At 36.8% G+C, this 18216-nt stretch overlaps 1 protein-coding gene and 1 pseudogene across 2 annotated transcripts; one reads left to right on the forward strand and one right to left on the reverse strand.

Moving 5' to 3' along the window:
* The window catches only part of LOC129006279 (ras suppressor protein 1-like), a 164281-nt pseudogene that overhangs the window by 49788 nt on the left and 96277 nt on the right, over positions 1-18216 (reverse strand).
* LOC129006278 (ankyrin repeat domain-containing protein 30B-like) lies at positions 2711-16618 on the forward strand. 2 transcript variants are annotated; one of them, XM_054435825.1, is made up of 6 exons: positions 2711-2868; positions 3076-3133; positions 4811-5216; positions 10128-10158; positions 12350-12521; positions 14978-16618. In XM_054435825.1, the coding sequence occupies exons 1-5, from the start codon at positions 2809-2811 to the stop codon at positions 12482-12484; spliced, it is 690 nt and encodes a 229-aa protein (XP_054291800.1). In that variant the 5' UTR covers positions 2711-2808; the 3' UTR covers positions 12485-12521; positions 14978-16618. The 2 variants fall into 2 exon arrangements, 1 of the variants encoding a protein (XP_054291800.1); XR_008491963.1 differs by lacking the exon at positions 10128-10158 and having other exon boundaries at positions 2754-2868; positions 14978-16399.

Here is an 18216-nt window from a genome sequence, read left to right on the forward strand (position 1 = left end):
TTGTTCAATTCCCACCTATGAGTGAGAACATGTGGTGTTTGGTTTTTTGTCCTTGTGATAGTTTGCTGAGAATGATGGTTTCCAGTTTCATCCATGTCCCTACAAAGGACATGAACTCATCATTTTTTATGGCTGCATAGTATTCCATGGTGTATATGTGCCACACTTTCTTAATCCAGTCTATCGTTGTTGGACATTTGGGTTGATTCCAAGTCTTTGCTATTGTGAATAGTGCCGCAATAAACATACGTGTGCATGTGTCTTTATAGCAGCATGATTTATAATCCTTTGGGTATATACCCAGCAATGGGATGGCTGGGTCAAATGGAATTTCTAGTTCTAGATCCCTGAGGAATCGCCACACTGACTTCCACAATTGTTGAACTAGTTTACAGTCCCACCAACAGTGTAAAAGTGTTCCTATTTCTCCACATCCTCTCCAGCACCTGTTGTTTCCTGACTTTTTAATGATCGCCATTCTAACTGGTGTGAGAGTGGTATCTCATTGTGGTTTTGATTTGCATTTCTCTGATGGCCAGTGATGATAGCATTTTTTCATGTGTTTTTTGGCTACATAAATGTCTTCTTTTGAGAAGTGTCTGTTCATATCCTTCGCCCACTTTTTGATGGGGTTGTTTTTTTCTTGTAAATTTGTTGGAGTTCATTGTAGATTCTGGATATTAGCCCTTTGTCAGATGAGTAGGTTGCAAAAATTTTCTCCCATTTTGTAGGTTGCCTGTTCACTCTGATAGCAGTTTCTTTTGCTGCACAGAAGCTCTTGAGTTTAATTAGATCCCATTTGTCAATTTTGGCTTTCGTTGCCATTGCTTTTGGTGTGTTAGACATGAAGTCCTTGCCCATGACTATGTCCTGAATGGTATTGCCTAGGTTTTCTTCTAGGGTTTTTATGGTTTTAGGTCTAACATGTAAGTCTTTAATCCATCTTGAATTAATTTTTGTGTAAGGTGTAAGGAAGGGATCCAGTTTTGGAAAAGCTATATTTCTTTAATTATCAGCTAGCATTTCTTTTAAACTTTTAGCATGGATATTTGGGGATTTATTTACATATTTATTGCAAAGCCCTGGATTATAGAGATTTAACTGAAGATTTTAATAGAAGTTTTTTTTTAATTATACTTTTAAGTTTTAGGGTACATGTGCACAATGTGCAGGTTAGTTACATATGTACACATGTGCCATGCTGGTGTGCTGCAACCATTAACTTGTTTAAACTAATAGTTTCTCTGAATCTGCTTTGTTAAAATCAGTATTCACCAGGATGCCCCTGTTGTCTCTACTTTTATCTTAATGCATCACTGAGTTGACATTAAATTTCAAATTCTTCTTTGCCCTTAATACTATTCTATCCTGAAGCCACATTTATATACTGATGAAAGAAGTAAGCAATCTGTTATTATCATCTGTTTGTATATATCAAATGCTCACCTCACAATAGCATCAACCAGTGAAAAACATCCCGTTTTACTGTTTCTATTTGGATAACTATTTACTTTGCAATCAGCTAGCAAGGTATAAAATTGTATGATATGCAGAACTTTAACTGGATTGCTTTAAGTGAACATTTAAACATGATAAGCCATATTAATGATATTTATGTTAATACACTTAAAATGAACATGTTTTGTTCATCATGAGTAATACAACCTACCCCTCAATGAAAATCTAGAGTTAGAGTAAATTTGCTAATGAATTCAATAACTTTTCCATAATATTTTTAGTTATTTGGTTAAGGTTCTCTTAATGTTTCTTTCACTTTTTAATAGCTTACGCCTTTTTTGCCTGTGTTTTTTATTGGTTTGTTTAAAGCAAAATCTCATACCATGTGCTACCTGGAAGCACTGTAACCTAGTGGCAAGATCATAGGCTCTGGGGACACACTGCTGGGCCACGTCTCTTCTCCCATCTGAAACTTGGTATCCTCTTTTGTTGTCTTGAGAACTGAAGATCTATACTGAAGATTGGATAAGATAGTAAAGTGCTTCACATTAATTTATGGCATATAAATACATAATAAATGCTTCTAGTTTATCTTGGCTCACTGCAACCTCTGCCTCCCAGGTTCAAGCAGTTCTCCTGCCTCAGCCTCCCAAGTAGCTGGGATTACAGGCACTTGCCACCATGCCTGGCTAATTTTTGTATTTGTTAGTAGAGATGGAGTTTCACCATGTTGGTCAGGCTGGTCTTGAACAACTGACCTCAGGTGATCCACCCACCTCGGCCTCCCAAAGTGCTGGGATTACAGGCACGAGCCACCGCGCCTGGCCTATATTCTTAATTTAGTACTATTCTGAGTAAAAATAATTAGCTTTAGTTTTATAAATTTACCATGACTATTTTATAAATGTCAGTGCTTTCCATAAAGTGAAACAGGTTATGTTGTGGTGCATTTGTCTTTACCTTGTGCTGGCCAATCCCTCATTATGCTGTTCCCCTGTTGTAATACTTACATTAAATGTTACCAGTTTGTATTTAAGTGATTTATGTCTCCTGATTGGACTCTGACAAAGAGAAAAATGATGCTAGGAAGGGTACCAGGAGATAGCCCCACAAAGATGGGATTTGGGCATAGGTTTGGTTATTCAAGTAGCAGTGCTTAGCTTCTTGCCAATGGGAAACGGAATACTGGTAATTTATAGGAAGTGACCTCACAATGAACCAAGCTCCCGTTTGTTGATTGTGATGAAATGCATGCTGAGGCACATGCCTTGGGAGCTAAGTGGCAGCTATACTTCACCACTATGGCAGTAAAGATGACTATAAAGACGGGTGGGGGATGGATCCTTTCAAATGTACTTGAGCTGGGATGCCCAGCTCATGGAACGCACAGCAGGAGGTGAGCAGTGGCCGGTGAGTGAAGCTTCATGTGTGTTTACAGTCCCTCCCCATCGCTGGCATTACCATCTGAGCTCTGCCTCCTGTCAGATCAGAGGCAACATTAGATTCTCATAAGAATGTGAACCCTATTGTGAACTGCCCATGCCAGGGAAGTAGGTTGTGTTGCCCTTATGAGAATCTATTGCCTGATGATCTGTCACTGTCTCCTATCATCCTCAGTTGAGACTATATAGTTGCAGGAAAACAATGTTGGGCTTCCCACTGATTCTACATTATGGTAAGTTGTATAATTATTTCATTATATATTAGAAAGTAATAATAATAGAAATAAAGTGCACAATAAATGTAATGCACTTGAATCATACTGAATTTATCCTCTCCATCCACGGTCTGTGGAAAAATTATCTCCATGAATTCATCCTCTTCCTTTTTTTTGGTAGAGACAGGGTCTTACTATGCTGCCCAGGCTGATCTCCAACTCCCAGCCTCGAGCAATCCACCCTTCAAAGCCTTCCCAAATGCTGGGATTACAGGCACAAGCCACAACACCAGGTCAAAACCACGTTTCTTAAACAAAATAAAAACTTGGTGGGAAGATTGCTTGAGCTCAGAAGGTTGAGGCTGCAGTGAGTACTTATCACACTACTGCACTCCAGGGTAGGTGACAGAGAAAGATGCTATCTCAAAAAATAAAATAAAATAATCCCACTCTGCCCACATCTTAAAAAAATATATTGTCTGTATCTTCATGACTCTCATTCCTGGCCCTTAAAATTCTCCTCACACTGGACCTTTGTATTCATCCACTTGTTTGACCCCTTCTGCGACCTGACCTGTCCCAGGAAGAGTCCCCATTTTCCTCCAATGCACTTGTCTTTGAGTCTACCTGGCCAGACACCCAGGAGTTACCTTGAGGTGTTACTTTCCTCCCTTCCCACATCCAGCCTAGCAAGGCCTGCTGATTCCTCCCTGAATACAAATCCCAGACCATACCCCATCTTCCTTCACTGCCTTCCAGCGCTCAAAGCCATGCCACAGAGCAGCCAGGTCAGTTTCATTGGAAGTAGGAGGTGGAGCCTGTCATTCTCTGGTCTGTCATCTGTAATGGCTTCCCACTGTACCTGGAATAACCTCACAGCCCCTGATCGGGCCTGCAGGGGCATGGGTAGCTGTGCCCTGCTGTTCCTCTGTCATCCCATCATCCCCTCTGTGGATTGCTTGCTCTGTGCCAGCCACCGTGGTAGTCTGTGTACCTTTCTTCCTCTCAAGTCACAGCCTCCTGCACTGTCATGCTGAGGGGTGGTGTTTGTGGAATGCTCTTTCTTTAGGGCTTTCTGTGCCTCTCCTTTCTATTTGTGTCACAGTTTAAACATGACCATATTGGAGAGGTCTCACTGAGCACCATCACACCTCAGCCTTGAGGCTCGCTGACTCATCATCCTTTTATTTTCCATGAAGCGGTGCTGACTGACATTTTTCCTCCTACTGCAGCACACTAAAAAACATCCAAGGTGAAGGATTAGAGCTTTAAAAAGTTTGGTAGTGTCCAGGCACAGTGGCTCAATCCTGTAATCCTAGCACTTTGGGAGGCCAAGGCAGATGGATTGCTTGAGCTCAGGAGTTTGAGACCAGCCTGACTAACATGGTAAAACCCGTCTCTACTAAATACAAAAAGTTAGCCAGGCGATGTGGCCCGTGCCTGTAATTCCAGCTACTTGGGAGGCCGAGATAGGAGAACTGCTTGAATTGCATTAAGCTGAGTTTGCACCACTGCACTCCAGCCTGGGTGACAGAGCAAGCCTCAGTCTAAAAAAAAAAAAAAAAAAACGCGAGAAAAGAAAACTTTGGTAGTATTTAAGGAAAGCATACAGAATGAGTAGAAGTTTGCCAGGTGAAGAGTCAGGAGGATGATATTTAGCAGAAGGAAAATTTAACCAGATTGTGTGTTTGGCAGAAGGAACATCTGAAGGAACACCTGACGAGGCTGTACCCTTGGCGGAAAGAACACCTGACATGGCTGAAAGCTTGGTGGAAAAACCACCTGATGAGGCTGCACCCTTGGTGGAGGGAACAGCTGACAAAATTCAATGTTTGGGGAAAGCAACATCTGGAAAGTTTGAACAGTCAGCAGAAGAAACACCTAAGAAAATTATGAGGCCTGCAAAAGAAACATCTGAGAAATTTGCATGGCCAGCAAAAGAAAGACCTAGGAAGATCACATGGGAGGAAAAAGAAACATCTGTAAAGACTGAATGTGTGGCAGAATTAACACCTAATAAAACTGAAGTTTTGGAAAAAGGAACATCTAAGATGCTCGCATGTCCTACAAAAGAAACGTCTACAAAAGCAAGTACAAAATGGTAAGATGCTTGAGTGAACTTTGTAAGGTTTATTGGCATTTCGGGTTTCTTAGTGAAAAAAGTGTGATATGGGAGTAGCTGGGAATGACTTGAATATCTAAATAAGGCAACCTTAGGCAACACTTTTTCATAGTATAGAAATAAGTAGATATTATTCTGTAGGCCCTGGAAAAATTCTCACAATATTTCTGGCTGTAAATACTAAATGAACTAACTAACAATGGCTAAAACCATAGGAACCAAAGTTGTTTTGGTGGTACAGGGATATTATAGGATCCCACTTTTTTTTTGAGACGGAGTCTCACAGTGTTGTCTGGGCTGGAGTGCAATGGCAAGAGCAATCTCAGCTCACTGCAACCTCTGCTCCTGGTGATTCTCCTGCTTTAGCCTCCCAAGTAGCTAGGATTACAGGTGCCTGCCACCACACCAGATAATTTCTTGTATTTTTAGTAGAGATGGGGTTTCACTATATTAGCCAGACTCAAATTCCTGACCTCATGATATGCCTACCTTGGCCTCCAAAAGTGCTGGGAATTCAGCCACGAGCCACCAAGACAATATTTAAAGGCTGGAAGGGCTGCTTTTGTTCACATGTTTCTTTTAAATAGGGAGAAAACTTGGAAGCTTGCAGTAATCTTCCTGTAACATTTTATTGGCTGGATTATACCACATGCTCATTTCTAAACCAGTCACTAGGAAAGCAAATGTAATTACTGTGATTAGCTTAGAATAATGATTTCTCTTTTTGAGATGGGATGGGGGTAGTGGAATAATGAATATCTAAATAAGCCTGTGTTTCTGCAGCAAGAAAGAATAATGTCTATGTATAGGAAGCCAGCAATGTCTTCTGCAGGGATTCATTGGAAAAGTTTAAGCAAGGGAGTCACAAGATTAGATTTGAGTATCAGGGCATACTGGTCATGGTATAAGGCAGAGATTGGCAAACTTTTCTTGTAAAGTGCCAGATAGGAAATATGTTAGGCTGCCGGACATGGTGGCTCACGCCTGTTATCCCAGCACTTTGGGAGGCCAAGGCACGTTGATCATGAGGTCAGGAGTTCAAGAACAGCCTGGCCAACATGGTGAAACCCTGTCTCTACTAAAAATACAAAAATTAGCCAGGTGTGGTGGCATGCACCTGAAATCCCAGCTACTTGGGAGGCTGAGGCAGGAGGATTGCTTGAACCCAGGAGGCGGAGGCTGTAGTGAGCTGAGATTGCACCACTGCACTACAGCCTGGGTGACAGAGAAACACTCCATCTCAAAAAAATAAAAAAAGAAAAAGAAATATATTAGGCCATGTGGTCTCTATAATAGCTATTGAACTCTGCATTGTAGGGTAAAAGCAGTCATAGATAATGTGTGAGCAAATAGGCATGATTGTACTCCAATAAAACTTTGTATAAAAAACCATTTGGTAAGCTGAATTTGGCCTGTGGCCTATAGTTTGCTGGCCCTTCATATAGAAGATAGATGGAGGGTAATTACATAAAAAGATTTAAAGACAAAGTAAGCTTGTGTAGTAGTTCATGCTATAGTCTCTTTTTTTTTTTTTGTCACCAATATGTGGCCTAGTATCAATCTATTATGAAAGTTTGACCCATCCAGGATAAAATGAATCAAGTTCAGAAGCTCAGTTTACACATTTAAATATGTAAGTCTTTCTTTGCCATTATTTTATTTTGATTTGTTTTACTGAATTTTTTTTAACTTAAAAAATAACAACAGTAACTGGTAGGGTTTCTTTTTCCCTGTGAAAGCCATCAGTTAAGGGGCCATGTCTAACTAGGCAATATAAATATAAAATAGTTTGTATTTCCAATGGCACTGGAAAGATAAAGCAAAGGCAGAAAAGAGGTACAGTGAATATGGTTTAGTGATTATTGAGTTTAAAAAGCTAGGGGACAGATACAATCTCAGGTCATTCATAAGTTTCCAGATTGTGCACAAGCATTTACAATGCCCATGCGGAAGGAGGTCATTCATAAGTTTCCAGATTGTGCACAAGCATTTACAATGCCCATGGGGAAGGAGTAGGAAATTGTCAGGTTAACAGAGAAGAGCAAACAGTCATGGGACAGACCAGCAGTTTTCTTTACATGATGAGTTTAATGAAACATTCATGTGGGATATTTTCAGTAGGTAATTGGATTATAGGCATTTCTAGCTGGAGATAGAACTCTGGTTGGAGATGTAGGCTTAGGATAATTTTATTATAATTATTGGGCAAAGCCATAGATCTCAATGAGCTTATCCATGATGCAGAAGATGTAGAATAAGAAGAAAGCCATTGACAAAACCCTGGGAATATCAAATTTCACAGAGTCAAAGGACTTGGTAAAGGAGACTGAGCAGTGGCTAAAGAAAAGTAGGAGAGGAGTCAGAGAAAGCGATGTTGCAATTTTTTTTTAAATGTAAGAATTTCAAGCAGTAAGATTACTGAAAAGTGAATTGGATTTAACTTACAAGTTCTTCAGTGGTAATCTGTTCAAAAGAATTATTTTAGAGGTGTTAGGTATACTGTTGATGTGGTTGATATTTCTGCTGTCCAAGAAGAAATCTCCCAAGATCCTACCTAACTTTTTGTAACTAAAGCAGCATACATACACAGGGTCTGGGAAATTATTTAGACTGGTGAGTACACCTGCCAACATTTTTCCAGAATTGTCAAAACCTAAGGGTCATGTGTGAGGAAAAGTGTTGTCTTTTTTATCTGTTTCTTGTGGATAGTGGAGATCTGTGTTGTGTGTCTCTCTCACACAAACGCACACACACACATACACAAATAAGTACAGTAATTCACCCTTATCCATGGGGAGTATTTGCTAAGACACCCAGTGAATGTCTGAAACTGTGGATAGTATGAAACCCTATATATACATGTTTTTTTGTATTTACGCATATTTATGATAAAGTCTAATTTATAAATTAGGCACAGTAAGAAATTAACAATAACTTGTGATAAAACAACAACAATATATTGTAATCAAAGTTAGGTGAATGTGGTCTCTCAAAGTGTCTTGTATTGTACTCACCCTTCTTTTTCGTGTGATGACTGTGAGATGATATAATGCCTGTGTGAGGAGATGAAGTCAGGTGAATGAGGTAGGAGTTGTCATATGGTGTTAAGCTACTAATTATTTCTGGCTATCTGACTACATATCAGAAAGTGGATCATCTGCTTCATGTGACCCTGGATCATTGAGCCATGATAATGTTGATGGTTGGGGTTCAGGAACAGATCATTTTGATGACTAATGGGCAGATAGCATATATAAAGGGATGATTCATGACCTGGGTGAGATGGAACATGATGTCTTAATATTTCATCGTACTCCTTAGAATGACACATTATTTAGAACTTATGACTTGTATATTTCTGGAATTCCTCATTTAATATTTTTGGACTATGGTTGACCATGAGTAACTGAAATCATGGAAATCAAAACCATGGCTATTATATTGTGAAACATATGTTTGGTCTTCAACACTGTTTTCTGGCATAGAACTCATAAAATGTTTAGAATCTCCAAAGTGATGTCTTTGTATGCTAATAATTGAGTGATGGCTGGCAGTCCCTAGGTAGCTTCAGGATAGGAGATGGTCACAAAAAAGAACAAGGCATGATTAGAGTGTTGGGACTTTCAGCCCCACCCCTCAACCTCCTAGGAGGTGAGAGGAGATGAAGGTTAGGTCAATTACCAATAGCCACAGATTTGTTCATTCATGCCTATGTAATAAAGCTTTCTTAAGAACACAGAAGGACTGGGATCAGAGACCTTCCAGATAGCTGAATGTATGGAAGTGTTTGGAGGCTGATGTGCCCTGGGAGGGCATGGAAGCTCCATGCCCCTTCCCCTATAACTTGCCCTATGCATCTCTTCATGTGTCTGCTTTGTGATACCCTTCATAATAAACTGGTAAATGTGTTTCCCTTAGTATTTGGGGCACTCTAGCATGTTAATCAAACCCAAAGAGGGAGTCATGAGAACCCCAACTTGAAACCAGCTGGTTAGATGTTTCAGAGACCCAGATTTGCAACTGTTATGGGAGGACAGTCTTGTGAGACTGAGCCCTCAGCCTGTGGGATCTGAGACTATTTCTAGATAGACGGTGTTGGAATTAAATAAAGGACAACCAACTGGTTTCTGCTACAGAATTGGTTGCTTACTTGTTGGTGGAGAAAATCCTCCACACATTTGGTCGCAGAAGTCTTCTGTTTTGATGATTGTTGTGGTGTGACAGCAGAGGGAAATCATGTTGTGTGTGTTTCTTTCTACACATAGAGCAGATAAAGAGTGACTACTGTATACTCTGTTCTAACTGCTTCTAGTTCATTTGTCTAGAAATTATAGTTTCTAAGATTGACACTGTCCACTTATACTAATTCTGCTAATAATACAATTTTCTGTCAGTCTTATAGGATTCTGTTTGGATTATGACTATTGTATACTGTAGTTCACTTGTAGATATCAAATTGTGATAAATTCTATTTTTCCTTGCACTTGAGAACTATAAAGGAGTGGAAATAAGAGTTGTTAATGCATTAATTTCCTACCAATATTATGCTTAATAATAATTTTACTATAGTCTCAACGTATGGTCCCAAATGAATGCTTTATGACAAATCATCTGAGTCTTCGTAGCAAAGTATTGGAGTATTATGCTTTTTTAAACAAGACCTGAATCATGCACGAAAGTGTGCATGATTCTTTTAAATTAAGTTGAAGTCTCATGATGTCTCCCAGGCTGCTTTCAGACTCCTGGGCTTCTCAGGTGATCCTCCTGCCTCACCTTCCCAAGTAGTTGGGATTACAGGCATGTGCCATCATACCCTCTTATGTTTTTAATATTCTGTATTTTTTATTTATATTTGTTGATTTAATATATTTTACTTTTTTTCTTTAATAGTGGATGTGAGTTCTGTAGAGTCTATATTCAGGTAAGACTTTCCAGTTTTTTGAAACATGTATGTTAACTCAGAAAATATAGAGAAAAGAAACCACTATCTTTTGAGTGTTCTACTCTGGGCTAGACAATGTATTGTGTGCTTAATATGTATTATCTCACATAGTCATCACACAATTTTGCAAAGCATCTGTGCTACTATCACCTACTTTGTATTAATCAGGCAAATGTGGTTCAGAGAGGTTGATTAATTGGCCTATGATTTCATAGCTAAAAAGTAGCTGACCCTTGAGTTTGCCATCAGCCTACCTTGCTCCCTAATCCCTTCTCTTGCCCCAAGGCATAGATTGATGGAGAACTGTGCATCACTAGGATCAAGGTACAGATCCAGGTGGGATCAATTCACATAGCCACATTTTGTTATATGTTAACTCTTTTTAGAGTTTTCCCTTAGAACACTGGTTAATCCAAGACTTTGTTCTAATATGTTTAATAGTTAAAGTGATAACCAGTACCTTGTTTTTATCACCAAAGTTTTTAGAGCAGACCTTACTTAGCTGTGGCCACAAGACATAGGTTTTTGTTTCATAAGCAAGACCTGGTGAATCCTATAGATGAATTATTTTACTCTTAGTGAATATCTACATATAGATATGTTATGTTAATCATATTTAGAGGCCATTTCTTATAGATTTCTCTATTTACTGACTTCCCAGTTTAGTTTTTCTTCAAAGCAGTATCCTGCCTAGTTGCATGCACTCTTCATTTTTTTCCTAGAGTCTTTTTTCTTCTTCCATGACTTTTCTATAGTCTTTTCCTGATTACTTTCTTCTCTGCTTTCCTCGGTGTTCTTTTCGTGTATGATTTTATTCTTTCCACCAGCCCCATTTTCCTATAGCTAAAATTAAAAGCACATGGAATTTTAGGATTGTAAGAACTCTTTAAGACTAATCAAAATACTTTCATATTTCAACCTGTATTTAATATCCTGGAAAGATGGTTGTTCAGATGGAGAATCTGAAACTCAAAGTGACTTATTTAAATATCGGAGGTAGCAGAAGTAATATTTAAACTCATTTCAAAGCCCATTACTCTTGTTTCTTAACATCATGTAAGTGAGTGTTTGAATAATAGAAAGAAAAGGGAATGGGTCTAATTAAACAAATGGAAAGGGATAAGAATGGAATTAGCTGGAGAACCCAGTGGAAATAGATAAGAATGGAATTATCAGGGAAAGGCCAAGTTTGAAGAGAAACAATCCCAGGATTGGTAGGAGTAAGGATTTTACCAAAGAGATCAGAATATTGGATCTTATGACAAGTTTGATGAAGATAAATTAGAGGAACAAAAACACAGATGACATTGGGAGTTATCTAGAAAGTCATACTAAAATAGGGTTCAAAGGAAGTCCTGAATAGGTCGCTGCTTTTTTGCTTGTTTAATTGGAGAAACGGACACACTTCATGCTTTCTATTGAAAGATTAAAAAAAAAAAAAAGCCACTGCAAAAAGTCTCTACAAGCAGATAGAAATGTCCTATTGTGTTCTTTCACCCCAAATCTCACAACAGTGGCTTAGAGCCCCTTGAGTGCTAAGGGATTGAAGTTTGCTGAATTACATAGATATGTGGCCCAGGGCAGGTGTCCCCTCCTCTTTGCCTCTTTTTCCAAGCCTCTGATGTCTTACCCATGTACATGTAAAGCAGGGGTAAGATTGGCTGTCAGATAAGTCATGGTTCAGTTGGGTTTTTGATAACATGCTTACGCTGGAGGTGAATGACTGACTGAGACTCCATTTAGTTGTTTTCCAGGAACAGGTAAATACAGAGCTTCTAGGTTGGTCATTGAGTTTATCTTTTCAGTAATCTGTGCTTTGATGAGCAGAATACTTAAAGGTTGGAGACTGCCATGAAGCTCTGCAGAAGAAAGATCTGGAAGTGGGACACACTTTTACTATATATAGTGGCTCCCACTTCCAGATCTTTCTCTCTGTGTAAATATAGTATTTAGAGAAATCCAACTATCAGAACTCAGTTTTTCTAGCAGTCTCTCTCCTTGGGTATAAGTACCTATGAAGATTTTTAAGGCTTTTCTAGTTTATGTAGACCTGAACAAGGAAAGACAAGTACAAAATAAGTAATTAGATTTTATTCTTTTTAATGTTTCAATTTTTGTTGAGAAAAACATTCCCAATAACAAATATATATTTGTGTTTTGACATTTGTAGGTTCAGCTTTTCAACATTTCAAATATTTCAGGGTACTCTCTGCAGTATTTTAGGGTGAAGGGAAGCAACAGGACCTTCTTAAGTGGTTTTTATGCTGAAAAACAAAGAATGTCATTTTCCAGTGACACAGATTAGTCTTTGAATCAGAGATAGATAATGGAGAAGAAACAAGGTAAATGTATCTTTCTACTTCATTTTAGGTTATCAAGTTTGTTCCAGTTTAGATATCAAAAGTTATGTCAGCCATTAAGTAGATTTCCAGTTCATCATTGAGGACAGTTTGTGAGGATGAATTATACTCAGGGTACGCCAATTATATTGGCTGTCACTACTTATTATGGAACTAAGAGTCAGTCTTCATTGGATGTTATTTTTTTCTTTTTATTATTGTTATTATTATTATTATACTTTAGGCTCTATGGTACATGTGCGCAACGTGCAGGTAAGTTACATATGTATACATGTGCCATGCTGGTGCACTGCACCCACCAACTCGTCATCTAGCCATTGGATGTTATAAGTTGGGGAGGTAGAGTCAAAAATAGGTAACTAAAATCTTTTTTAAAAACAGAGGGCATATTTTAATTATACCAAGAAACATGATTTAATATACAAAGACTGATTTTTCCCAGATTTTGTTTTTTGTTTTCCTTTTTTGGAGTGAGCACCAAGATATGAACTAGCAGATTTTCTTTTTAAATATATGAATTTGCTTATTTTTGTTGTATCTTTTCTCCTCTAAAGTCTGTTCAGCAAACTGACTATTGAAAATTCACAGTCTACAAAAGTTAAGGAAGACTTTAATCTTGCTACCAATGTAAAATGGTCTCTTGTGAAGTTGATTTTCTCAGTTGGAATCTAGTTCTGTATAGTATTTACTTTTCATGTTTAGCAGTGGTGTAAGTACCATTATTTCATATTGGTAATATAAAGTTGGTCAGATAAAAACATTTTATGGAAATATGAGTAGTTGATTTAAACAGTTTTTTTTTTACTTTAGTAAATAACAAATGATTGGTAAATATTTTGAGGGTGTGAGTGCCAATAAAAGGAATGGACTGGAGAATACATAGTGATAGGAACATTCTATTAGAAAAAACTTTTCCACAATAGAGAATATATAAAATCTGGTAAAGGTTTATTTGGATAAGTGTACTTACTGTGACTTATAAAATTATTCTATTGTCACTTAAAAAACTCATGCTTAAATTTATATTTAATGGGTCCAGTTACTTACTATAGTAATCAAGGAATCTCTCTGATACTGTTCAGTTCCAAAACTGTGCCACATAGCATATACGTCTTTTTTTTTGCACGTATTATTTTGATATCATGCAGTTTTTAGGAGAGAGCTTTTTCTCAGTTTCTCTTCTTGGTTCTTTAATTACACCAAAATAATATTAGAAATTGTGAAAATTTTTTTGGGCATGGTGATGCACGCCTGTAGTTCCAGCTACCAAGGAGGCTGATGCAGGAGGATTGCTTCAGCCCAAGAGTTTGAGACCAGTGTGGGCAACATAGCGAGACCTTATCTCTAATTTTATTTTTTATTTATTTTTTTGAGATGGAGTCTCACTCTGTCGCCCAGGCTGGAGTGCAGTGGCGCAGTCATGGCTCACTGCAAGCTCCGCCTCCCGGGTTCACGCCATTCTCCTGCCTCAGCCTCCCGAGTAGCTGGGACTACAGGCACCCGCCACCACGCCTGGCTAATTTATTTTATTTATTTATTTATTTATTTATTTTGTATTTTTAGTAGAGACGGGGTTTCACCGTGTTAGCCAGGATGGTCTCGATCTCCTGACCTCGTGATCTGCCCGCCTTGGCCTCCCAAAGTGCTGGGATTACAGGCATGAGCCACCATGCCCGGCATATCTCTAATTTTAAAAAATAATTGTAGAAATTTAGAAATGTAAATTCTCTTTCTCAGAGTCTGTATTATTAAGGCATGCCAGTGTGTTTTCTAAATTATTTCATTAAAAGTATATTTTAAACTCTTCATCTCAATGAAGAATGCAGGTTTTACCCCAAGTAAACAACCAGTTACGGAAACAGAGATTCTTACTAAGCATATGGTAGGATTTTAATTTCAGAATTTTTAAATTGCAATTTTTAAACATAATGTTCAAACATTTTTTATCACATTTGAAAATTTTAAATTTTGGAAGATTTTGTATTTAGTTTAAACAATCGTTTTGAAGCTCTTGCATCACTATGAGATATTGCAGGTTAGAAAACATACTTGTGTGCAGCTTAGTGTACCTAGAATACAGTCTTGCCTATAAAAAGCGTTTTAAGAGGTTTTCAATGTGAATAAATAAGCAGACAAATTAATTTTTATGTAATGAAATGTTACAAGTAAGAATATGCATAATATATCTTATAATAAAATCTAATGCATTTCCAAAATATGGCTTAAATTTATATTTTCTTTTAATATTTAGAATGCATAAATTCATGTGAGTTATCTTGATAAAATATGTCTTAAATAAGAAGACAATAAATCAGAGGTATGTAGTAAATAGGAAAGAAGGTTACACTATATCCACCAAGTGGAGTTTAGATTAAAAAAATTTTAATATATTTTAGTCTCAACTAATGTTCTTTTTTTTTTTTTTTTTTTGGAGACAGTCTCACTCTGTTGCCCAGGCTGGGGTGCAGGTGGCATGATCTCGGCTCACTGCAACCTCCACCTTCTGGGTTCAAGCAATTCTCCTGCCTCATCCTCCTGCGTAGCTGGGACTACAGGCGTGTGCCATCACACCCAGCTAATTTTTGTGTTTTTAGCAGAAACAGTGTTTCACCATGTTGGCCAGGATGGTCTTGATCTCTTGACCTCATGATCCACCAGCCTCGGCCTCCCAAAGTGCTGGGATTACAGGCGTGAGCCACCACACCTGGCCGAAACTCATGTTCTATTAAACATATCATTTCAAGGAATACATTACTCTTTAGAATTCTGATTACCAAAACTTTCTTCAAGTGAAAAGTTTATGAAACATTCCTTTTTAAATTTTTTCTCTCTGTAGTAAAAATGTTATAGCTTTTAGGTATTGGCTGAAGACCATGTTTAACTAATTGAGTGTCTTATTATATAATAATGAAATTAAAATCTTTATTACACAGGTATTAACAAAATAACTAATTGTAATGTAAATACTGACCGGCATTATAGGAATATATTATGAACAGAAGTCTGTATTTTATGTATTTCATCACATGTCTTATATAGCAGTTGTTTTTCCTTTTCTTTCATGACTGAAGCTCATACTTGATTGACTGGTTATGTCTCTTGTTTCTCCCTCCTCCTTCACCTTTTTAAAAATGATTTACCCCAGACTTTTTTCTCACAGAATACATTTCTTCAGGGTCTGCTTTTTAGGGCATCTCTGTCTCAATTGTCAGCATACTTATTTACAGGTTTCTATTTAGTTGCTATGTATTATTTTCATTAATCAATCATTGCCACCCCCCATGATTTATATTTTTTTCTCTGTTTCTTGGAAGAAGCAGAATTTATACAATTATTTATACTTAGCTTTTTGCCACACAGAATAGAAACAACCTATACTATTTCAATGCAAACCCAGTTAAATAAGGTACTATTAAAAACTAAACTCTCACATTTTTTCCATACAAGAGGTAATTAATACAACTGTAAATTGTGAAGAGATATTTCAAAATATAACATGTAATTTAACTTTTTAAGTTTTAATTATTTCTACAATTCTATAATCTATGTAACAGTAAATTTTTGTCCTAGGTTATTTTGGTTAAAAAAAAATCTAATGGATACCACCATATTTGTATAATAATAAATTAGACGAAGGGGGATGAAAGGAAATTATTCATTGAAGAAGGGTAAGACAAACACAGAGACTACATGAGAGAGTCAAGATGAGGCAGACTATTATAAAAACACAGCAAAAATAGTGGTTTAAATGAGAGCAGGAACTCTCTAGAATAAAAGATATAAATTATTTAAAATAAAAATTAAGAAAACGTAGCCAGGTAAGAAAATACTGCTCACGTGTTTTCGAGTGGCCTATAGCTGATTTTAACAAAAAGCTGAAAGAAAATATAAAGACGAGTATAGGTAAGAGCAATTTGTTGTACTCTTTAAAATACCTAGCAGAGAATAATTTGAATGTTTCTAGCATAAAGGAAAGATAAATACTTAAGGTGATTAATATCTCAATTATTCTGATTTCATTATGTGAATGTATTAAGTTATAATATGTACCCTCAAAACATATACATTTATATTGTGTGAACAAAAAAATTAACAAGGAAAGAATTTAATTCTCACTTCTTTTAGTAACTTTATGTTTTATATTTAATCTAGTCATATTTACATTAATGTAGAATGCAAAGTGAAATTGGTTTTAGGCCTTGTCAGCTTTATTGTGAATTATTAATTTTTGACTCTGGTTTCTGGTTTAAGATTTCTAACCTAATGTTTGACATATTCTTAGGTTATTTAACCAATTTATCTTACTCTTTGATATAACCTTGGTAGTTGTTTTGAATATTTTTGTTTAATAGAGTATAAATAAGCATTTTATTTAATCTTGTTACTAAAATTAAATTTTCTGATCATATGAACAAGGTTCTTAATCTGTATCTCTTAAAAGAGAAAAATCTTTTTTCTTGAGACCATCATGGCTAACATGGTGAAGCCCCGTCTCTACTAAAAATACAAAAAATTAGCCGGGCGTGGTGGCGGGCGCCTGCAGTCCCAGCTACTCCGGAGGCTGAGGCAGGAGAATGGCGTGAACCCGGGAGGCGGAGGTTGCAGTGAGCCGAGATTGCGCCACCGCACTCCAGCCTGGGCGACAGAGCGAGACTCCATCTCAAAAAAAAAAAGAGAGAGAAAAATCACTTTTAAGCTACAACACTCTCAAAGAAATAAATGTAGAAATTATTAATCTCTAGAAATATTCTGACATCTTTTGCTCATAATATCTGTATGTAATAGTATTATATGCACACATCAAATGAATGTAATCAATCTTTGTGAATTTTTTCAAGTAAAGTACTATTATTATAGAATCATATGTAAGGAAAGATTGTTAACAGAGTAAACAAACTTATCATTGGAAGAATTTTTTTTACTCTTAAAGATATCTCTTGCAATCGGGATATTTTATATTATTTCCAGGAAGCCTTTAGTCTTCATAATTATTAAACCTTGCACATATATTTGTTTATTTCTAAAACTCAGGAATCCTGTCGACTTGAATTTTGTAGTTTCTTTCTTTACTTCTGTGAATACTGGCTCCTGCTTGACAATCATAGATATATGTAAAAACTATTAAATCTTCAACTTGAATAATTATTGGTTAATTTTCTTTATATGAGATCTTTTCTCCAATTTTAAACTACCATCCTATATCGTGTAAATAGGCAATTTGAGCTAGTATTAGATTGTTTACAGGAACATAAGAAAAACATGTGAATTTTAAAACAGGGTTTCACATTTCTATCTCACTTTATAGTGGTACTTAAAAATGCCTCATAATTCTATAATTAGGTAAGCATTTCTCTTGTACAATTAAAAATTTCAAAGTTAATTTTTATAAAGGTCCTTTTGCAGAATCTTGGTGTTTTAGAATTAAATGTTTTCATTCAATTCAAAGATGCATATTGCAATATTTCAGAAATAAATATTTACCTATATAAATAAAATTATTTTCTTGAAACAAATTTGGAAATATATAACTGAGAAACTTAATCCCATGTTTTTGTCTCTCCTTTGATTTTCTTTTCTTTTTTTTTTTGAGACCCTCGCCCTGTCACCCAGGCTGGAATGCAATGGCGCGATCTCGGCTCACTGCAACCTCCGCCTCCCAGGTTCAAGCGATTCTCCT

Source organism: Pongo pygmaeus, chromosome 8 (assembly GCF_028885625.2).
Source record: "Pongo pygmaeus isolate AG05252 chromosome 8, NHGRI_mPonPyg2-v2.0_pri, whole genome shotgun sequence".
In the NCBI taxonomy this organism is placed as follows: domain Eukaryota; kingdom Metazoa; phylum Chordata; class Mammalia; order Primates; family Hominidae; genus Pongo; species Pongo pygmaeus.

Bases quoted from the DNA above. Each gene is read 5' to 3' on its own strand.
- LOC129006278 (XM_054435825.1), top strand. From the start codon at position 2,809: ATGTACTTGAGCTGGGATGCCCAGCTCATGGAACGCACAGCAGGAGGT. The intron at 2,869-3,075 runs GTGAGTGAAGCT...TATCATCCTCAG, and splicing joins CAGGAGGTGAGCAGTGGCCG to TTGAGACTATATAGTTGCAG. The intron at 5,217-10,127 runs GTAAGATGCTTG...TTTCTTTAATAG, and splicing joins ACAAAAGCAAGTACAAAATG to TGGATGTGAGTTCTGTAGAG.